At 58.0% G+C, this 22,509-nt stretch overlaps 1 protein-coding gene across 1 annotated transcript in view; it reads left to right on the top strand.

Annotated features, from left to right (window-relative positions):
- SCUBE1 (signal peptide, CUB domain and EGF like domain containing 1) overlaps positions 1-20,752 on the top strand; it is a 150,230-nt gene extending 129,478 nt beyond the window's left edge. The window contains exons 12-21 of the mRNA XM_017850047.1: positions 1,255-1,371; positions 1,962-2,099; positions 4,354-4,557; positions 8,928-9,089; positions 10,987-11,154; positions 12,483-12,644; positions 13,317-13,514; positions 15,308-15,460; positions 15,916-15,995; positions 19,824-20,752. Coding sequence (XP_017705536.1) covers positions 1,255-1,371; positions 1,962-2,099; positions 4,354-4,557; positions 8,928-9,089; positions 10,987-11,154; positions 12,483-12,644; positions 13,317-13,514; positions 15,308-15,460; positions 15,916-15,995; positions 19,824-19,976 — 1,535 coding nt within the window. The 3' untranslated portion in view covers positions 19,977-20,752. The remainder of the gene's footprint in view (positions 1-1,254; positions 1,372-1,961; positions 2,100-4,353; positions 4,558-8,927; positions 9,090-10,986; positions 11,155-12,482; positions 12,645-13,316; positions 13,515-15,307; positions 15,461-15,915; positions 15,996-19,823) is intronic.
- Positions 20,753-22,509: the final 1,757 nt, after the last annotated feature.

The raw sequence follows: 22,509 nt of genomic DNA, 5'->3' as shown, positions 1-22,509 counted from the left end.
CAGCCTTAGCGCCTGCCAGCTAAGGAGCTGGGGGTTGTGTCTTCAGCAACTTTTCTTAGGAAAAATTGGCTGAATTTGATAGATAGGTGCATTTCTGCTATGGTTCTTATTTTTATTCATTATTGCTTTATTTTTATGTTATTTATTTATATTTTTATTTATTTATTTTTTGAGATGGAGTCCGCTCCTGCTCGCCCCAGGCTGGAAGTGGCAGTGGCCGGATGCTGCAGGCTCACTGCAAGCTCGCGCTCCCCGGGTTTACGCCATTCTCCGACCTGCCTCAGCCTCCCAAGTAGCCCTGGGAACACAAGCGCCCCCGGCACCTCGCCCGGAAGCTAGTTTTTTTGTAATTTTTTTAGTAGAGAGGGGGGTTTCACCGTGTTGGCCAGGATGGTCTACATATCCTGACCTCGTGATCCACCCGTCTCAGCCTCCCAAACTGCTGGGATTACAGGCTTGAGCCACCGCGCCCAGCCTATTATTTTTTTTAACGGAGTCTCACTCTGTCACCCAGGCTGGAGTGCAGTGATGTGATCTCAGCTCACTGCAACCTCTGCCTCCCAGGTTCAAGCAATTCTCCTGCCTCAGCCTCCCGAATAACTGGGATTACAGGTGCCCATCACCACACCTGGCTAATTTTTGTATTTTTAGTAGAGACAGGGTTTCACCATGTTGGTCAGGCTAGTCTCAAACCCCTGACCTCAAGTGATCTGCCTGCCTCGGCCTCCCAGAGTGCTAGGATTACAGGCGTGAGCCACTGCACCTGGCCCATTTGTGTATATTGAATGCATATGTGATTTTATTCTAAGCACCTGTGGTGGTAGGATTCTTTAGTCCAAGGGCTATGATTTGCTCTTGCAAGGAACCAGCAGTCCTGGGAATCTACAGTATCTCAAAGCACCTTCCCTTCCTTGCTGTCCTCTCTCTTCTGTTCTACGCTCTTTCCTAAAACACAGTCATGGCTTGGTGATGGGGAGGAGGTAGGAAGATCCCTTTCCTCCTTCAAAGAAGACCTCTGGTGGGTGGCCCCTGGGCTTGCGCTTGACCCCACCATCCGTGTGTTCACCTGTTTTAGGCCTTGCAGGGAGAGAAAGGGGGCAGGAGAGGGTCCCCCACGCCAGGAGAGCTAGCAGGGCACAGGGACTCAGACCAAGCCCCAGCCCCAGATGGATTTGTCCGTGGCAGCCCCTGTCCCCCACCACCTCCTTGCCTGCAGGAGAGGCCACCACCTGGGGGAATTTTGGCTTTCCCCAGATGCCCCTGCCACCCCCATCAAACAGAAGGCCCGCTTCAAGATCCGAGATGCCAAGTGCCATCTCCGGCCCCACAGCCAGGCGCGAGCAAAGGAGACCGCCAGGCAGCCGCTGCTGGGTGAGTGGGCCACCCTGCTGCCAACCCACACCGAGGGGGCTGTGGGAGAGTCCTCATGCCTGGGAGCTGGGGCCCCAGGGTCCAGCGAGTCTGGTTTCCGAGGGTGGAGGCCTCTCTCACCTGGCAGCTGTTTATTGAATGAGAGTTTCCAAGGACCTTCCAGGCTGGGGGAACAGCAGAGGCAAACTTGGTACGAGGGGCCCCAGAGGAAGGCACCAGCTCTGTCCCCGTGAAGATTCCTCCTCAAACCTAACAGAGCTTTCAGCACGCAGCAGGCTCTGCCCAGAGCCCAGTCTGCACTGGCCAAACCCTCAGCAGGCCCAGAGCTGGGGTCGCAGCCTCATTCATGAGTATATAGGAGGTGCCTCCACCTGCAGCAGTGTGATGGACCGGGCGTGAGACCTGGCTCAGCCACCAGCCCCTCCTGAGACCCGAAGCCAGCCCTGGCCTTCTCTAGCCTGAGTTTTTGCATCTGCACCACGGACTGCTAGGCACGGGGGTCCTTGCCGATGGTACTCTGTGCAGGGCTTGGTAGGACCTTGCTGCCTGCCCCATGCCGCCTTTGCCACAGTGGTCCATTCCTTGTCCAGACCACTGCCATGTGACTTTCGTGACCCTCAAGTGTGACTCCTCCAAGAAGAAGCGCCGTGGCCGCAAGTCCCCATCCAAGGAGGTGTCCCACATCACAGCAGAGTTTGAGATCGAGACAAAGATGGAAGAGGCCTCAGGTAGGTGAGGGGTTCTCTTGGGGGCTTCTGCAGGCCTGAAGGAGGACAACAGGCTGGGGGCGCTGCCAGGGGCCTGCCAGGCGTGAAGCTGGGCTCCCACCAGAGCACAGCTGTGGCTGGAGACAGAGGCAGGCCTACAAGCAAAGGGAGCTGGCAGGGGTCAATGCTTGCAGCCAGGATAGAAGAGGCAGCCCAGGGCAATGAGACAAGGTGACCGCAAAAGTCACATGACCCTTATCTGCCCCTCCACACTCCTGCTGGGGCCCGGGAGGACAAATAGATATAGCCCCCCTAGAATGGTTGAGCCAAGGACTGTCTTTCCTGGTTCCAGAAGGGGGTTCTAATGCTGGCTCAGGTGTCACAGCAGCACTTTGCTCTTGGCTATACATGAGTGTCAACTTGTGAGTCATTGATGTTGAAGAGCTGGGATCTGTCAGCAGATAAGTGTGGTGTGGGCCTGGCTGTGGGCTTGGACACTGTGAAAAGAAAAGTCTCCACCCAGGTAACACTCTCAGCCAGAGAGGGAGACGCATGTGCAAACCACCCATTACCAGGTGAGACTCTCGGTGGGGGGACGGGGCGGGGGCACAAGAACAAACAATGCATACAGCTGAGGTCTCTCCCCACGGGAGGGCTTAGGAAATGTCTTAGTCTGGCTGGGCACGGTGGTTCACACCTGTAATCCCAGCACTCTGGGAGGCCAAGGTGGGTGGATCACTTGAGGTCAGGAGTTCAAGACCAGCCTGGCCAACATGGTGAAACCTTGTCTCTACTAAAAATACAAAAATTAGCCAGGTGTGGTGGTGGGCACCTGTAATCTCAGCTACTCAGGGGACTGAGGCAGGAGAATCGCTTGAACCCGGGAAGCAGAGGTTGCAGTGAGCTGAGATCGAACCACTTCACTCCAGGCTGGCCTGGGTAACAGAGTGAGACTCCATCTCAAAAAAAAAAAAAAAAAAGGGAAATGTCTTAGTCTATTTGCGTTGCTAAAAGGAACACCTGAGGCTGGATAATTTATCAGGAAAAGAGTTTATTGGCTCTGGGCTTTGCAGGCTAAAGAGTTTATTGGCTCTGGGCTCTGCCGGCTGGCTGAGAACATGGTAGCAGTGTCTGGCTGGTGAGGCCTTGGGCTGCTTCTGATCAAGGAGGAAGGTGAAGAGCAGCCGGCATCCCATGGCAAGAGGAAAGGAGCAAGAGAGAAGGGAGGGGGTGCCTACATCTTTTCAACAGTCACATCCCGTGGGGACTAGTAGAGGCAGCAAGAACTCACTACCACAGGACAGCACCAGGCCATTCATGAGGGACCTAGCCCGTGACCCTGACACTGCCCACCAGGCCCCACCCCCAGCATTAGGGATCAGATTTCAACATGAGATTTGGAAGAGACAAATATCCAAACCACATCAGGAAGCCTTCCCAGAAGAGGCACCATTTGAATGAGAGCTTGGAATCAAGCTCACTGGGTGGAAGAGGTGGCAAGGAATGGCATTCAGGCAGAGGGAATAGAATGAGATCACTTGGACATGGGAAGGGGAACATCACACACCAGGGCCTATTGTGGGGAGGGGGAGGGGGGAGGGATTGCATTGGGAGTTATACCTGATGTAAATGATGAGTTGATGGGTGCTGACGAGTTGATGGGTGCAGCACACCAACATGGCACATGTATACATATGTAGCAAACTGCACGTTGTGCACATGTACCCTAGAACTTAAAGTATAAAAAAAAAAAAAAAAAGAATAGGCAAAGACACAGAGGTCAGAGAGAGAAGCAGGTGTCCAGGAAGCAGTGAGTAGGGCCAGGTGGTTCGACATTGGAATCCACAAGGAGTGTCAGAGTGGAGGGGATGAGGCTGGCAAGGCCAGACGGGGCTGGACCTTAAATGGCCTTGGATTCAAGGCCAGAGAGCTGGACACTATCCTGGGGACAGTGGCAGTCCTCGAGGTCTTTGAGTGACAGAAAGGAGTTCTTGCCCCATGAGTCGCACCCTGGGGGGTGATGTGTTGCAGTGGCAGCTGCCTGGATTGCACTCAGGTCTGCCGCGTGGCCTTGGACAGGCGCTGCCTCCCAGCTCCGCAGCCTCCTCATCTGTCACATGGGCACGACAGTGGCCCCTTGCCCCAGGACTGTTGTGAGAATGTGCTGAGGTGGTCCGAGCCTAGTGCAGGGCCTGGCGCGGGGGAGCCCTCAGCTAAAAAGGCAGCGGCTAGCAGGGTTGCCAGCGATTCATGTTCTGTCTCCCTGCCCCTGCAGACACTTGCGAAGCAGACTGCTTGCGGAAGCGAGCGGAACAGAGCCTGCAGGCTGCCATCAAGACCCTGCGCAAGTCCATTGGCCGGCAGCAGTTCTATGTCCAGGTCTCAGGCGCTGAGTACGAGGTAGCCCAGAGGCCAGCCAAGGTCCTGGAGGGGCAGGGGGCATGTGGCGCCGGCCAGGTGCTACAGGACAGCAAATGCGGTGAGTCCTTACCCATGGCCACTCAAGTGCTCACCCTGTCCTTCCTTGCACATGAGCCGGGGTAAACAGTGATGGGCATGCAGGGGAGACAGACACCTGGGGAGGGGACAGAGAGATGCAGAGGCCTGCTGGGGAGAAGCACTGCAGCCCTCATGGACATTGCTGTCATTGGAAGAGCACTCCTCTGTGCTGGGCCTCGGGCACGTGATCACAGTCCTGAGGAGGGACAAGGAGTGAACAGGATAGCAAGGCCACGGTCGAGGGGCGCAAGGGGGCACAGGAACCAGAACAGGCCCTCTCCAGTCTGGGATGTGGTTCCAGGAAGCTTCCTGGAGGAGGAGAAGTCACGTGAGCTGAGACCTCAGGGCTCCAGGAGTTGGGGAGGCTGAGTCAGGGTTGGGGGACAGAACAGCGATGTCGTGAGGCCTAGGGCCACCCAGGAGGGCAGCGTCGTGCTGCAGGGAAGCAGGTGAGGCTGGTCCCCAGCGGGCTGGTGTGGGCTGGAGGGGAGAGCCTGGAGGCAGAACAGACAAAACCAGCACACCAGACAGTCCTAGTTCTAGTGGAGCTCGCATGCCTGTGGGGAAGATAGACGGTGAGCCAGTGAACACGCCCACAAGTATAGTGAGGCCAGAGGTGATGGAGCCTGGCAGGCCACAGACACCACTCTGAGTTCGACGGGGAGCTATATGAATGCTTAGAGCAAGGACGCAGGCTGGTGCGCACTGTTACAGGAAGGCTGAGTAGAGGGGGCGGAGCAAGGACGGGGAGGAGCATGAGACGGAGGGGGCTCCTAGGGAGAGACAGACTTCAAGGACGACTCCAAGGGTTTGGCCAATTGGGCAGAGGTCGTATTGCTCCCTGATCCGGGCCAAATCCCCAAGGACTTGACAAAGAGTGGGCTGGGGGGAGGGAAATTGAGGAAGAGTGGGCTGGGGGGAAGGGGCGCACAGGCTGGACGTGTTTAGTTTGAGATGCTCACAGGTCATCCACATGCAGATGCTGGATGGCCGGTTGGAGCCACAAGTCCGAAGGCTCAAACAGTAGGGTTGGCCAGGGGTATAAACTGGGAAGCTGGTGGAGAAGAGGTGACTCCTGGTGGGGGGGGCCGGGGGGAAGCTGTTGGAGAAAAGGTGACACCTGGTGGGGTGGGGGAAGCTGTTGGTAAAGAGGTGACACCTGGCGGGGGTGGAGGATGCTGTTGAAGAAGAGGTGACACCTGGCAGGGGTGGGGAAAGCTGTTGTTAAAGAGGTGACACCTGGTGGTGGGGGGAAAGCTGTTGGTAAAGTAACACCTGGCGGGGGTGGGGGAAGCTGTTGGTAAAGAGGTGACACCTGGCAGGGGTGGTGGGAAGCTGTTGGTAAAGAGGTGACACCTGGCGGGGTGGGGGGAAGCTGTTGGTAAAGAGGTGACACCTGGTGGTGGGGGACGTTGTTGGTAAAGAGGTGACACCTGGCGGGGTGGCGGGAAGTTGTTGGTAAAGAGGTGACACCTGGCGGGGGTGGGAGACGCTATTGGAGAGGAGGTGACACCTGGCAGGGGCGGGGAAGCTGCTGGAGAAGTGGGGAAGCTTTTGGAGAAAAGGTGACACCTGACGGGAGAAGGGCCAGATTGGGGAAGCTGGGACTCTGGCTCAGACAGTGGAGGGAGACAGCCGTACTGACAAGGGGGGACAAAGAGGACTTGGTGATGTCATTCTTCTACTTTCTTTGTTTGTTTGTTTTTGTTTTTGAGATGGAGTCTCACTCTGTAGCCAAGCTGGAGTGCAATGGTGTAATCTCAGCTCATTGCAACCTCTGCCTCCCAGGTTCAAGCTATTCTCCTGCCTCAGCCTCCCAAGTAGCTGGGACTACAGGCACATGCCACCATGTCTGGCTAATTTTTGTATTTTTAGTAGAGATGGGGTTTCACTGTGTTGGCCAGGCTGATCTCAAACTCCTGACCTCATGATCTGCCCACCTCGGTCTCCCAAAGTGCTGGGATTATGGGCGTGAGCCACCATGCCCAGCCTCTTCTACTTTCAATAACTTATTTTGGGCCCGGCATGGTGGCTCACGCCTGTAATTCCAGCACTTTGGGAGACCAAGACAGGTGGATCACCTGAGGTCAGGAGTTTGAGACCAGCATGCCCAACATGGTGAAATCCCATCTCTACTAAAGATACAAAAATTAGCTGGGCATGGTGGCGGGTACCTGCAATCCTAGCTACCAGGGAGGCTGAGGCAGGAGAATCGCTTGAACCCAGGAGGCGGAGGTTGCAGTGAGCTGAGATCATGCCACTGCACTCCAGTCTGGGTGACAGAGCGAGACTCCATCTCAAAATAAAAATAAATAATTTCAAAATAAGTTATTTATTTCAAACTTTCAGAAACATTGTCAAACAGACCAAAAAACTTCCATTCATCCAAATTTCCCACCTGTGCACATTTGACCGCATCTGCCCCCTCTGTCTCCCACATGTGTGTGCATGTGTGTAAGTGTGCATGCGTGTGTGAGTGTGTAGTCTTTACCATCCAACCCACATGCCCACTCCATTCAGCTTCAGCAATCCTTCCAACAACGTCCCTTTTGTCTTTCTGGTCCCAGCTCCCATCCAGAAAGACATGTCACCCTCCACTGTGTCTTCAGGCTCCTTCGTCTGGAGCCGCTTCTCTCCTTTCCCTGCCTCTCCTGTCCTTGTCCCGACCTCATCTCCTCTGGGCTGACGCTCAGAGCTCCCTCTGGTTTTTCCTGGGGACCTGACTCAGGGCCCAGGGTCCGGCAGGAACCTCAGCTTCGAGGCCTGATCCTGGGTGCCCCATCAGCAGGCACAGGATACCCGCAGCCCACCACAGGATACCCCCAGCCCACCACACAGGATACCCCCAGCCCACCACACAGGATACCCCCAGCCCACCACACAGGATACCCCCAGCCCACCACACAGGATACCCCAGCCCACCACAGGATACCCCCAGCCCACCACACAGGATATCCCCAGCCCACCACACAGGATACCCCCAGCCCACCACACAGGATATCCCCAGCCCACCACAGGATACCTCCAGCCCACCACACAGGATACCCCCAGCCCACCACACAGGATACCCCCAGCCCACCAGTGGCTTCACTTTCACTCGCCATTTTCCCTCTGTGATGAGTGTTTACTGGGGACATTCTGAGTTTAGACCAATATTCTCCTCTTCATCAAACTTCTGCACAGCTCCCACCACGTCAGCCACCTCTACCATTCGTTCCACATGCACTAGTCATGTTCTCCTGCAGGAAAGCAGGTGGCCGTGGCCGTTTACCTCTGGGCCTGTATCCCTGTAGACTCAGATCCCCTTACTCATTGCGTTGTGATCCATTCCTGATGTTACTTAGTTTGGCGCTCACTCTGTCCCCAGGGTAGCCAGGGGTGCCTCACCAGGCTGGCTCTTGGGTCTTTCTGACCTGCCACACACACGCTGCAAGCCTCCCCTTAGTTCAGATCCAGTCGACACTCTCCATCCCCTGGCATCAGCCAAATCCCCAAGGACCCCTGGTTCCTTTGAGAGGAGGATGATGAGTAGAAACCACAATCTGGGATATTCATTGCTCCTGGAGCACCACTGCCTCTAGGCCCTCTCATCGGACAGAACTGGAAAGCATAGGTGTGTATACAGGTGCGCACATAGGCATGGGAATCTATGGGTGGGGGGTTCTAAAACCATGAGTTCATGCCAGTGCCTCCCGCTCCACACCTCAGAGTCCTTTCTAACCCTCACTCCCGTTTCCGCATTTGTAAGCATCTTCTCCAGCGCTGAGAAACTCAGCTCCCTTTCTCCTTAATTTACTGATTTACTCAGTTTCCTTTCTATCAGTTAACATATTTGTTCAGTGTAGCCAACCATACTGCACTGTCTTCAGCCCATCATCTCCTCACTGCGCCCCTCCCACCTCCCCCGCCAGGCCCTCCGCACTGCCCCTAACTCCTCCGCTCAGGAAGGACAGGGGAGCTTTGGGGTGAAATGACTGTAACATGTCCAAGTGGCGACATCCAGGAGGCAGTTTGCTAAAGCTGGAGGGCAGGGTGTGGAGCAGAGAGAGGACAGAGGTATGGGGGAAGTGGGGACCACAGGCTTTTATAAGCAGGTGGAGATGGAGGGGTCCACAGAGGACTCTGAGGTGCAGCAGCCAGAGGGGCCAGGCTTCATGGCCCTCACAGATGGCTGCCCCTTGGGTCCTGCCCCAGGCTCTTCTGGGATAGGTCTGGGGCCCCTCTGTGTCCTTGGGGCCCCAGGGAACAAAGGACTGTGTGTATCAGGAGAGCCTGGGCTTGAGCACACAGGAGACACCCCCTGGCCTCCCCACCTCTGCCTCCAGCAGCCTCTCCACTTTGCCTCTGCAGTTGCCTGTGGGCCTGGCACCCACTTCGGCGGTGAGCTCAGCCAGTGTGTGCCATGTATGCCAGGGACATACCAGGACACAGAAGGCCAGCTCAGTTGCACACCGTGCCCCAGCAGTGACGGGTTTGGTCTGGCTGGTGCCCGCAACGTGTCGGAATGTGGAGGCAAGTGTGGGCCTACCCTAGAAGGAGAGGTGGGGGTCGGGGGTGGGCAGGGGCTCCTCCTGTCGAAGGCCCAGGTGCCTGGTGTGGCCAGAGAGCGTGGTATTTTCTAAAGTTCTTTGTCCTTTCCAAAGCCCTTCGCAATGTCTGTGCAGTCACCACTTACAAAGTGCACGGCAGATCCCACAGCGTCCGCCGTCTCGGAGCGCACTACAGTCCTGAGCACTGCACCGCACTGCAGTGTGTTTCAGGACTGCATCGTGCACTTTGGAAAGGACTTCACAGGGTGCAAACACTTTAGCATCTACAGATCAACTTACGGTTTCTAAGGGAGGTACATAAGTGCCTTAGGATGAACCAGACAGCTTACCTTTTACGGAACATTCCATTGCGACTGGAACACTTTGCAGAGTGTGTCTTATGCTCGAGCAAGAACTTTGCTCTACACAGAGAACTTGATGACGTGCCCACAGATGCTTTGGAAAGCCCTTTTTCTTTTTTTTTTTTTGAGACGGAGTCTCGCTCTGTCGCCCGGGCTGGAGTGCAGTGGCCGGATCTCAGCTCACTGCAAGCTCCGCCTCCCGGGTTCACGCCATTCTCCTGCCTCAGCCTCCCAAGTAGCTGGGACTACAGGCGCCCGCCACCTCGCCCGGCTAGTTTTTTGTATTTTTTAGTAGAGACGGGGTTTCACCGTGTTAGCCAGGATGGTCTTGATCTCCTGACCCCGTGATCTGCCCGTCTCGGCCTCCCAGAGTGCTGGGATCACAGGCTTGACTCCCAGAGTGCTGGGATCACAGGCTTGACTCCCAGAGTGCTGGGATCACAGGCTTGACTCCCAGAGTGCTGGGATCACAGGCTTGAGCCACCGCGCCCGGCCTAGAAAGCCCTTTTTCAATTTACCAAATACAATTCGGTTTGCAAAGAGCTTTTGCGTTTACCTCCCTCTCCCGACTTCATTCCATCTGTGAAGCTAGCTCAGGCTCCCCATGAGCCTTTCTTCCCAGGCCACTGTGAGTTTCACCCAAGAGAATCCGCGGGAAGGTTCTCAGCACCCTGAGAAGCACAGTGCCTGTGAGGGTGGGGGAGTGGGGTCCCAGGATACCGGAGACCTCCAGCTTTCTCCCGGTCACAGAAGGGCTCAGTAGCCCAGCCCTGAGTCCGTGCAGGCTGCCAGCTGTTCTGTGGCCCACTGCCCGCTCCAGGAGTGTGGTCACCCCTGGGGGAGTGGCCACTGGAAGGAGATTCCATGTTTGGGTAGAAGCTGAGAATCCCAGGGTCTGGGCTGAGAGGACGCTAAACCTGCCCCTCACTCAGTGCCAGAATATGCTCTGCATCCTGAGTCTGCTGGAATGCTAGAACATTCTTTATGTGGAACTGAAATTGGCTTTGCTGTGGTCCCCTCCCTTTGTCCCAGGGGTGCCCTTGAGTACCTCAGAAACCCTCCCCAGACCCACCTCCCTCTGCTCTGGCCTGGCCCTGCTAGTAGACCAGGCAGCATCACCCTGAAGCTGAGCAGGTGCCCCTTCTGTGAAGACCCCGGTGCAGCCTGCCCCCCAGGGAGAGCCCCTCTGAAACACGTGACCTCCCGCTCCAACCGTGGGTCCCCTTCCCAGCTCAGCAGCAAGATCTTGCTCTTCAACCCCCAGGCCTTCTTGCTGGCGGGAGAAGGAAAGCCAGCTTGACCAAGGCCGCACATGAACCGCTGGCAACATCCGGACCAGGGCCCAGCCTCCTGCATTCAGGCTCCTGCGTTCTCCCCACCCCATCCCCACCCCAGGCCTCGGGTGCCTGGTACCTTTTCCAGGACCAGGCAAGGGCCAAGACCAGGGCCTGAGACCACCCACAGCCTCGGCCCTGCGGCGCCCTCCTGCCCACCTGAGCCGTGACCTCTGACTTCTAGGCCAGTGTTCTCCAGGCTTCTTCTCGGCTGATGGCTTCAAGCCCTGCCAGGCCTGCCTCGTGGGCACGTACCAGCCTGAGCCCGGGCGCACCAGCTGCTTCCCCTGCGGAGGGGGTTTGCTCACCAAACACGAAGGCACCACCTCCTTCCAGGACTGCGAGGCTAAAGGTGAGCATGTCCCCACACCACGCCCGCCCACCCCAAGAGGCAGGGCTGCGCTGCTCAGGGAGGCTTTCCCGAGCCCCTCTCATCTCCACATGGCAAACCTCCCAGCTTAGAAGAGGAGCCTGGAGCTGTCAGGTGTGGGCGACCCACTGTGCCCTGCATTAGGACAGGGACATCTTACAGCTGAGAGCTTTCTGAGCTCCAGGGGGAGCAGCAGCTCCTCAGAGCACTGGGGAGGGCTCTGGGGACAGGAGGGCTTGAGCAGCATCTAGAAGGGAGGTTGGGAGGGTGAGGAGGGGGCAGGAGTGTGGGAGCAGAAGTGGGATCAAGGTATCACCTCAACTGCTGTCTGTTCAGGGCACCTGGTCCCACCCAGGTCTACATACCGTCTTCCCTCACTCACCAACTCCCCCAAGTCCTCCCCATTCTCAGCTGCTGACCCTGCTTCCCCACCGCGCTCCCTCTCAGCGTCTGTCCGTCTGTCCAGGCAGCCTGGCCCTCAGCCCCCTGGAGCCAGCCACATCACCAGAAACTCCCCTGCACATACAAACTGCTCTGAATTTGCCCATTTAACAAAAGAATTGAAGCCAGGTGAGGTGGCTCACGCCTATAATCCCAGCACTTTGGGAGGCCAAAGCAGGTGGATCACCTGAGGTCAGAAGTTTGAGGCCAGCCTGACCAACATGGCAAAACCCCATCTCTACTAAAAAAAAATGCAAAAAAATGAGCCGAGCGTGGTGATGTGCACCTATAATCCCAGCTACTCGGGAGACTGGGAGGGGAGGATCGATGGAACCCCGGAGGCGGAGCTTACAGTGAGCCAAGATGGCGCTACTGCACTCCAGCCTGGGTGACAGAGCGAGGCTCCATCTCAAAAAAAAAAAAAAAAAAAAAGAATTGCCCACCTCTAGCCCCCCACCCCGCCACCCCTCAGACTCTGGCCGCCTGTCTCTCCTGCCCCAGCAACCTTGCAGAAAGAGGGTTTGGCCTCGCTGGCTCCACTTCCCCTCCTCCCTGTCTCCCCTGAAGGCCTCTGGTCACATCATCGCCCCCACTCTCCCTGAAAATTGCTCCCATCAAGGTGGCCTGTGTGGTCCCTGTTTTGCTGGAGCAAACATCACATCAACCTGCCATGTGACCCCCATGCCAAGGGCTCTTCCCGGCCGTGGCGGAGCGAGGGTGGTGGGAGGTCATGGTGCGGTGGGCAAGAGCCTTGAACTCTGTGCCAAGACAGACCTCGAGGGCATGGGAGGTCCTGGGGACAGCTCCCCAGCGCTGCCCTTTCCCTGCACCCCTCCACACCCACCACACTGCCTTGTGTCCCCCGGTAGTGCACTGCTCCCCCGGCCACCACTACAACACCACCACCCACCGCTGCATCCGCTGCCCCATCGGCACCTACCAGCCTGAGTTTGGCCAGAACCACTGCATCACCTGTCCGGGCAACACCAGCACAGACTTCGATGGCTCTACCAACGTCACACACTGCAAAAGTGGGTGCTGCTGCTCCGTGGCGGGAAGCTGGGAACGCGGGAGGGGCTGGGCAGGTTGTGGAGTCAGGAGGAGACCTGATCTCACACAAGGACACTGGACTTCTCCCCTTCCGTCACATCTGCTCTTGGGTGCCCTGCAGCCGTCTGGAGGCCTATGGCACCAAAGGGGCAGCCCTGGCTTGGCCCACTCTACAGAGCCCACAATGGTGCCCATCGTTCATCAGTTCCCACTGCTCACCCGACACAGCCTGAGCCTCTGCCCTGGGCCAGGTCCTGCTCTAGTTTCTGGGTCTGCTGGGGGAGCTGACAGACTACAGGGGCACTGACGGGGCTGCTAGACAGCACAGGGCTCCAGGCCCTCTCAGTGCCCCTGACAAGGCCCAGCCACAGAGAAATAGGGTGGGCCTGCAGGCATGGCAGCCCAGTAAGAAGCAGCCCCCAGGTTGGGCCCCAGGTAACCACAGGTGTGAACAGGGGACCTGCCTTCCTGCTCTGGGGGTAGCCCAGGCAGGGTCCCCAAGGAGGATGGGCTCAGGGTCTGAGGGCTGGTGTGGGAGGGGACAAGAGCACCTTCCAGCCCTGTGCTAGGCCTCCCGGGTGGTTAGAGGCCTGACCAGCCAGGGCCCCCACCCAGCAGAGCCTGATGAGGCCCTTGGGCCACTGTGCCCACAGACCAGCATTGCGGCGGCGAGCTTGGCGACTACACCGGGTACATCGAGTCCCCCAACTACCCTGGCGACTACCCAGCCAATGCTGAATGTGTCTGGCTCATCGCACCTCCCCCAAAGCGCAGGATCCTCATCGTGGTCCCGGAGATCTTCCTGCCCATCGAGGATGAGTGCGGCGATGTTCTAGTCATGAGGAAGAGTGGTACGTGGCAGGTGGAGGGGACCAGAGGCAGCCTCAGCCCCGTTTGCACCCCCGTGTCGCTGCGGTTCCACCAGGCAGGATCGCTGCCTTCACAGGGCAGAGAGGAGGGCCCTGGAGCTCAGGGGACCAGCCCCTCAGAGTCCACCTGGGAGGCAGGGTTGAAACCCACTTGGGTCTAAGAGCTGGCTTTACAGAGTTCTATGGAAAGATCCGGAGAGCTCAGGGTACCCCGAGAGTGGATGCTGGGACAGGGTCAGGCCTGGTCTCAACTCCGGCCACAAGCCCGGCCCTCATCCCAGTGGCAAGACCAGCCGCAGGGCCCCTTCCCACCGCTTTCTGCCACACAGCTCAGGGCAAGACCTCAGGCTCCAGCTCCACAGGTCTCCTCCTGCCTGCTGAGGTTTGGGGGACTACATAGCGGTCCCATGCACCACACAAGATACCAGCTCAGAGCCCTCCCTGCCCCTCTGGGAGCCCTGGACTCCCGGCTCATCCTCCCCCGTCAGGGCTCCTCTTGAGACTTCAGGGAGTGAAGGATGGAATGGCATGAGAGAGGACTGGACTCAGCAGCGGGTGTGGCCGCGTGTGTGCCCAGCTGGCCACAGCAGCAGGAATGCCTGGGAGGCCCCTGAGCCCCCCCAGCACCAGCCAAACCCCTGCAGCGTCCCTGGCCAGGGGACCTCGCTGCTGTCGGGCTTTGGGCACCCACGGGAGCGAGCTCCAAGTCTGAGTGTTAGGGAAGGAAGAGCAGGAACCCAGACACCCAGAAACACTGGCCAGAAAAGCTCTCTGGGTACACGGCGACCACAGAGACCGGCCAGAGGAGGGGCTGGGGAGGGGCCTGAGGGCTGAGCTGCGTTATCCTGGGCAGGAGTTACTCAGCATAGCTAATGAGTAGACAAATGTCAGCAAGGCTGACGCAGCTGACCAGCCAAAAGCCACAGTGTGCAGATGGGCAAGGGACCGGCCCGGGACCACCTTCCCCGCCCATTCCCCTCACCCGCTCCCCTGCCCCCAGCACCAGTCCTTCTGTCTCCCACCACAAGGCTGAGCTCAAGTGAAGCCCAGCCTCTCCCCCATGAGGGGCTCCTCAGGAAGGCTCCCAGGGAGCTGTGAGGCCTTGCCGAGGAGCCGTTAAGTGGGGAGAGGCAGGGCTGGGGCGCTCCCACTGTCGCCGCGTCTGAGAAAAGGATAGTTTACAGAGTTTGGGAAGGTTCACCTGCCAGTCACAGGCTGTGCCCACACTGCCGCACTCAGCTCCTGATTTCCTCCTCGGGAGATCAGCGCTCAGTGGGCCTTGCTGGTGCATTTGTTCTTGGGGAGAAGGGACTTCCCAAGTCTGTGCCTCTGGTCCCAGCAGTCAGTGCCGGTTCATCTCCCATGCCCTCCCCCAGCTTCCACTCCTGCCCTGGCCTTGCGCCAAGTGCAGGCCTGAGCCCTGTCATGGAGGAGCAGTTAGCTGGAGGGAGACAGAGACCCACCAATGGAGGGGCTGTGATAAGGGGTTCACCAGAGCAGAGCAGGATCTTGGGAGGGGAGGGAGGGCGCAGTCAGGGAGGCTTCCTGGAAGAGGGGACACAGAGATGGGTCTAAGAAGGACACGTAGGAACCAGGGTTGAGGGTAGGGAAGGGCCTCGGAGGCAGAGGGAACAAGCACAAAGACGAAGCCGTTGTGTTTGGGGTACCAGGCGTTCGGTCCAGGTGCTGGGTGGCGGACTGGATGGGAGGCAAGTGGCCTAGGGCAGGAGGAGCTGCCTACCTGGGGCGACTCAGCAATGGTGCTTCACCTGCAGCCTCGCCCACATCCATCACCACCTATGAGACCTGCCAGACCTACGAGAGGCCCATTGCCTTCACCTCCCGCTCCCGGAAGCTCTGGATCCAGTTCAAATCCAATGAAGGCAATAGCGGCAAAGGCTTCCAAGTGCCCTATGTCACCTATGATGGTAAGACACCCAACTGTCTTCATGGCCCACTGTGCGCAGCTCAGGCAGGGCCCTGGAGACAGAGATGAGTCACACGTCCCCACCCTCAGGGAGCTGTGACCTGGCAGGGACAGACCCGGAAGCAGAACGAACCCTGTCAGAGACCAGAGTCAGGCCGAGGGTGGTACCAGGTGGTACAGGCAAGGCAGCAGTGAGTGGCATCTGCAGGCTTCAGCCGAGATGCTGCCCAAGCAGGGTTTTGAGGGCTAAATAGGGGGTTCTTAGCGAAACCCCGAGGAGGACAATCCAGGTGGAGGGAGCCCCAGGTTCAAAGCCACAGAGGCAGAGCTGCGGCCAGCCATAGCCCGGAGCCCATGGCTGGAGCAGGGGAGGGAGGGCACAGGCTGGAGGTGAAGGGGGAGCATGTGGGTCTCAAGCCCCTCGCCTTCCTCTCCCCTTGCTGACCCACGGCCCAGAGGACTACCAGCAACTCATAGAGGACATCGTGCGCGATGGGCGCCTGTACGCCTCGGAGAACCACCAGGAAATTTTGAAAGTGAGTGAGTTTATTGGAAGGGAATCCACGTAACCCTGGGATGGGGCCTGTGATGAGCCAGGACCGCCCCTGCCCCAGCCCTGGCCCCTGGAGGAACAAGGGAGGAGGGGTGGTGGTGGAGAGAAGCAGGAGGTGTGGGGGTCCCAGAGCCCTAATGGTGGGGACTGGGTCCTACATGTCTGTCCCTCCAGACCAGGAGGCCTGAGGGAAGCTGTTTGGTGGGGACGTGGGGACCAGGACCTGGTGAAGTGGCCTCGGGCACGTTCCTCAGCGGCTCTCAGCCTCACGCTCCTCATCTGTAGAATGAGGGTATTCTGGGGGGCGTCTCAGAATCAGTGGAATCTACCCAGTGCCCCTGTCACTTGGAGACCCCCTGCCACTGGGACTGGGTTCCCTCCTCTTCCTGCTTCCGGCCTGGAGAGGCAGGGCCACCTGGTGTGTCACATGGTGGGTACTGGTCGGAGGCCCGGGGACCCAGGACTCACCCAGCTCAGCCCTGGGCAGCGGCACCATCAGCCCAGGAGCCCAGGGGTGTGGAGGACGAAGGCAGAGCTGAAGCGCTCCCGCTGTTGCCTCGTCTGAGGAAAGGATGCTTTGCAGAGTTCGGGAAGATTCACTTGAGTCTCCCCATAGTCTGCCAGTCGCGTGCTGCCGCCCTCGGCTCCTGATTTCCTCCTCAAGCTGTTTGGGCAGAAACCAGGGACGCGTCCTGGGTTCTCTCCCCGCATCCCTGTCCCCCCAGCTCTGCCCTGGAAGCATTGCTCCCAAACTGAAAGTGTCCTGACGCTGCTTTGGGGACATAAACCCCAGCCAGGGGGCCGCCCTCCTCCACAGCAGCTCCCAGCTCCTCACACTCACCAGGGCCCCTCGGCCCATCCTTCCTTCCCCGACCTCTTTCCCCAGCAAACGTCCCCCCAGCCTTCCGCCCTCAGCTGGGACATCCTGTCGTCCTCTGGGCAGCCTGCCCGGACCCCCTGACCTGGGTACACCCTCCGCAGCCCTTGGGCCCCACGCGCCCCTCCTTCCTGGCAGCCACCAGCACTCACTTTAGCTTTGTTCTGTGAATATTTAGTCCCGGCCCCCCTTGCGGGGGAGGAGCTGCCGGGGTTCATGGTCAACGCTGCCTCCAGCGCCAGCATCGCCCCAGCACAGAGGAGGGCAGGAGTGTCTGTCTCCAGGGTGTGGGTTCAGGGCACGCATGTGTGTGGGGAGTGTGCTGTGTGGTGTGTTCGGGGAGGCATGTGTGGTGAGTTTGGAGGTGTTCAGTGTGTGTGGTGACTGGTGTGTGTGTAGGGGTGTGTGGTGGGTTTGAGTGTGGGGTGTGTGAGTGGGTGTGCAGTGTGTATGTAGGTGTGTGTGTGCTGGGTGTGTGGGGGTGTGTGTTGAGTGGGTGTGGTGGGGAGGGTGTAGTGAGTGGGGCTGTGCTGGGTGTGGTGTGTATGGGGGTGTGTGTGGTGAGTGGGTGTATGGTGTGTATACAGGGGTGTGTGAGGGGGTGTGTGGTGTGTATGGGGGTGTGTGTGGTGAATGGAGGTGAGGGTGTGTTTGGTGAGTGGGAGTGTATGGTGTGTGGTGTGTGTGTGGTGAATAGAGGTGTGTGTGGGGGTGGTGAGGGGGGTGTGGTGGGTGTAGTGTGTGTAGGGGTGTGTGGTGAGGGGGTATATGGTGTGTATATAGGGGTGTGTGTGGTGAGGGGGGTGGTGGGTGTGTGGTGTGTATGGGAGTGTGTGTGGTGAATGGAGGTGGGGCTGTGTTTGGTGAGTGGGAGTGTGTGGTGTGTGTGTGGTGAATAGAGGTGTGTGGGGGTGGTGAGGGGGGGGTGTGGTGGGTATGGTGTGTGTAGGGGTGTGTGGTGAGGGGGTGTATGGTGTGTATATAGGGGTGTGTGTGGTGAATGGAGGTGAGGGTGTGTTTGGTGAGTGGGAGTGTGTGGTGTATGTGTGTGATGAATAGAGGTGTGTGTGGGAGTGGTGAGGGGGGTGTGGTGGGTGTGGTATGTGTAGGGGTGTGTGGTGAGGGGGTGTGTGGTGTGTATATAGGGGTGTGTGTGGTGAATGGAGGTGGGGGTGTGTTTGGTGAGTGGGAGCGTGTGGCGTGTGGTGTGTGTGTGGTGAATAGAGGTGTGGGGGGTGTGGTGTGTGTAGGGGTGAGTGTGTGGGGAGTGGGTGTATGGTGTGTATATAGGGGTGTGTGTGGTGAGGGGGTGTGGTGGGTGTGTGGTCTGTGTAGGGGTGAGTGTGTGGGGAGTGGGTGTATGGTGTGTATATAGGGGTGTGTGTGGTAAGTGGGTGTGGTGGGTGTGTACACAGAGATGAGTGTGTGCCAGGACAGGTCCACCCCAGACACAGCAGATGCAGCCAGAGTCAATAGGATAAGGAGCCCTCACGCCCCAACAGGTGGTGGTCACCATTTGCTGAGCACCTTCCCTGGGCCAGGCTCTGGGGACTCTGTCAGGAACCAGACCTACGCCAGGTCTCACCTCTGCTCCATAGTTTCTGCCCAGGGTGGCAGCCAGTGCCCCACTAGAAAGACGACAGCCTGGGGCTCAGAGAGGGCAGGGACTGCATGTGCCCTCCAGAGACTGCTCCGGAGGACAGCCCCCGTTTGCTGCCTAGATCCCCACAGCAAATCTGTACCGAGCACTGCTGAGGATGGGCTCTCTGCTCACGCCAGTGCAGACCCTTTTCCTCACAGCCCCAGGAAGAGGCATCATGAGCTGTCTGTGCAGGGAAGAATGAAATACAGAGCAGCAAAGCTATGTCCCTGAGGTCCAGGGGGCCAGCTAGCAGGCCTGAAGTGATGATTTGGGATCTGCCGGCTGCAAAGCCTGTGCTCTTGGCTGAGTGTTCTCTATTTGCAAATGTTGGTTGTGTTGTGTTGTTTTGCAGTGGAACCCTTTGTTAATAAAATCTTTTTTGTTGTTTGTTTTGAGACAGTCTAGCTCTGTCATCCAGCATGGAGTGCAGTGGCGCACTCTCGGCTCACTTCAACCTCTGCCTCCTGGTTTTAAGCAGTTCTCATGCCTCAGCCTCCCGAGTAGCTGGGATTACAGGCATGCATCACCACGCCCAGCTAATTTTGTATTTTTAGTAGAGATGGGGTTTCGCCATGTTGATCAGGCTGGTCTCGTACTCCTGACCTCAGATGATCTGCCTGCCTCAGCCTCCCAAAGTGCTAGGATTACCACACTTGGCCTTTAGTAAAATCTTATTGGAATCCCAAGAGTTAATGCCAAGGATCTATTTAAAAACCAGATACGGGCCAGGCGCAGTGGCTCACGCCTGTGATCCCAGCACTTTGGGAGGCCGAGGTGGGTGCATCACCTGAGGTCAGGAGTCTGAGACCAACCTGGCCAACATGGTGAAACCGTCTCTACTGAAAAGACAAAAATTAGCCAGGTGTGGTGGCGCGTGCCCGTAATCCCAGCTACTCGGGCAGCTGAGGCAGAAGAATCACTTGAGCTCGGGAAGCAGAGGTACAGTAACCCAAGATGGCGCCACTGCACCCCAGCCTGGGTGACAGAGCAAGACTCTGTCTCAAAATAAATAAATAAATAAAAACCAGTTATACTATTAAAACCAAAAGGTCTGTGGGGTCCTGAAACCCACCAGCCAGCCCAACTCTCTCCCTCCCCCAGCCTGGCACCACCCCACAGACCCTACAGGCCCCAAGCCTCCCCCACCTCCCACCCCACAGACCCTACAGGCCCCAAGCCTCCCCCACCTCCCACCCCACAGACCCTACAGGCCCCAAGCCTCCCCCACCTCCCACCCCGCAGACCCTACAGGCCCCAAGCCTCCCCCACCTCCCAGCCACCGTATCTTACAGGACAAGAAGCTGATCAAGGCTCTCTTCGACGTTCTGGCCCATCCCCAGAACTACTTCAAGTACACAGCCCAGGAGTCCAAGGAGATGTTCCCACGGTCCTTCATCAAACTGCTGCGCTCCAAAGTATCTCGGTTCCTGCGGCCCTACAAATAACTGGGGGCGGTGGCCCTGCCTGGGGGTGGCCTGGTCCACGGAGGGCGCACCTGCCCTCCACAGTGGGAGCTGCATGGGCCTCCTCGTCGCCTTGGGAACCCCACGGCACTGCCCTTCAGGGAAGCCGACCAGCCCATGGAGACCGAGCCCAGGCACCCTTCGGACCCGCTGCCTCTGTGGGAGCACCCTGCTTCAGGAAGCCTCCCTCCCTCCCTCCACCTCCCTTCCCCAGGACACCAAGAGCGCCCTCTCCTGAGCCCTGGCGGACCGACTGCAGGTAGCAGGATTGCAGGACCCTCTGCCTGGCCTGGCGTTTCAGGAGAGAGGGGAAGTGGGGCCTATGTTCTGGGAGGCGTGGTCATTCGAGACAGGAGGCCAGGGGAGAGAGGAGGGGACAAAGGTGCTGTCTCGGGGAGGTCGATGAGCCTGTGCTAGCATCCGCAGGCCCCACCCTCTGCCAACTCCTCCCGCCACAGGCAAGGCCACAGCTCCGGGCTGTTACGCTCTAAGGGTTCTGTGATGGGATGTAACAGAGCTGCTGGGGAGGAGACTGGAGGTTTCTGCGTTCCTTCAACAGAACATTTAATGAAGTACTCTATATATATATATACAAATATAAATATAAATATATATATATACACTTCTATTTGTGGGTACTTTAGGAAAATGCCCTTTGGTCACTAAATATGAATTGTGACCCCATCCCTTCCCGCATGAGCCCAGTGAGTCCCAGCAGCTATCAGCCTCCCTGAACGATTAAACAGCTCCTCCCAGCATTTGCCCTTGTTTCTGTGAGGCCGGCAGCCCTTGGGGCTGGGGAGAGCACAGCTTGCCTTGGACTTGCTTCCGAACATGAATTCTTCGAGAACTAGCTCAGATGCTCTGCTGGAGTGTTGATCTCAGCCCAGTCCCCTTGCCAGCAACATCACTGCCCTTGGACAAGACCCAGTGGAAGATACTTCCCCTTGGACCTGTTCCTAGGAGGTGGAGGGGCCCCGCAATAAACTGCAGAAGGGGCCTTGGCTCTGACCCTGTGGCAGTGACCTTGGGGTCCGTACTATGCCCAGGTGTCGGCAGGAAACAAGGCCTTGCTCACAGGAGCACAGGCTGACTCAGAGCGGCCAGTGAGGAAAGGGGAGAGAGAGGAGCTGGCTATCAGAGGCCTGGCTCCCAGCTCAGCCTCCTCTTGCTACACCATGCCGCCCCCACTTAGAGGGAAACCTCTTTCCTTTCCTGTAAAGAAAGGAAAGCTCCACATGGCTGGGGAGGCCTCAGGAAACTTACAATCGTGGCGGAGGGTGAAGGGGAAGCAAGCACCTTCTTCACAAGGTGGCAGGAGAGAGAAGCAAGCAGGGAAATGCCGAGGGAAAGAGAGTCTGGGCGATGACCGAGTGCATGTGTCCCACCCAGCCGGGAGGCCAGCGCTGTGAATGCCGCCAGCAGAACTCCGCGCCGAGGTCCAGGAGGCCTTGCCTGCTCTTCATCTGCCTGTGCGCTGTGGGACTTGCGTGGGAAATGGTCTGTATGTTTCAGATTAACAAATACTGAAAATCCCAAGGGACCTGGGAGACTCTTAAAATGAACTCCATTCTTCAGCTTGAAGTTGCCTCTAGGGTTCCTCCTGGTCACCCCCGGGCCCAGCCTGGCTGGCGAGACATGAACACGGTTTAAGAGGCTGTGGCACACTGAGGACTGCACAGATGGAGGTAGGCAAGTGAGGTCCCTGGAGGTTCAGGGCTTGGTGACGAGGTAGGCCGGTCATCACATATTCTACAGCCCAAAAGAGGGCTTGGAGCTCAGGAATTACGCTGTCACGTGTGCCCACAGCAGCGGGGTCCCCGGCCTGGCTCCTGCTGCCATCAGCTGCCTTCTCTGCTGAAGTCCAACTCAAGTTGGAGAGAGAGTGGAGCCTCTGCATTTGGTGGGTAGGTCAGTGTCAACTAACAAGCCCTGCCCCTCCTCCGGCCACAGTCCACGCAGGCCAGCCCTGGTTTCCGGAAAGAGGCCTCCCTCCCTCCCTTTGTGGAGCCATCAGTCATCCCCAAGATGAGAGACAAGCGTCCTCCTGAGTGGCCTGCAGCAACAGCTCCTGAGGGAGGTGCCGGGAGGGGTGTTGCCTCTTCATGAGTGTTCTCCAGAGAAACGGAACCCAGAGGATACAGACGTAGACGTGTGAGGGGCTGCATTATGGGAATTAGCTCACGGATTCTGGAAGCCAAGAAGTCCCACGACCTGCTGTCTGCGAGTGGGAGACCAGAAGAAGTGACACTGTCACTCAGTCTGAGTCCAAAGCCCGAGAAGCCGGGGTCCACCCTGTGAGTCCCAACATCCAAAGCCCCAAGAATGAGGAAGACGGATGTCCCAGTTCCAAAAGGGAGGGTTCTCCCTTCTTCCCTCTTCTGTTCTACTGAGGCCCTCAACAGATTGGATGGAGTGGATGTCTTCACTCAGTCTGCCGGTTCCCATCCTAACCTTTTCTGGAAACACCCTCACATGTTTTCCCAGCTAGTTGGGTATCCCTCCACCCAACCAA

This window comes from Rhinopithecus bieti, unplaced genomic scaffold (assembly GCF_001698545.2).
Source record: "Rhinopithecus bieti isolate Rb0 unplaced genomic scaffold, ASM169854v2 scaffold_33210, whole genome shotgun sequence".
Taxonomy (NCBI): domain Eukaryota; kingdom Metazoa; phylum Chordata; class Mammalia; order Primates; family Cercopithecidae; genus Rhinopithecus; species Rhinopithecus bieti.
The sequence above is the reverse complement of the archived record's forward strand: the minus strand, read 5'-3'. Positions and strand labels throughout refer to the sequence as shown.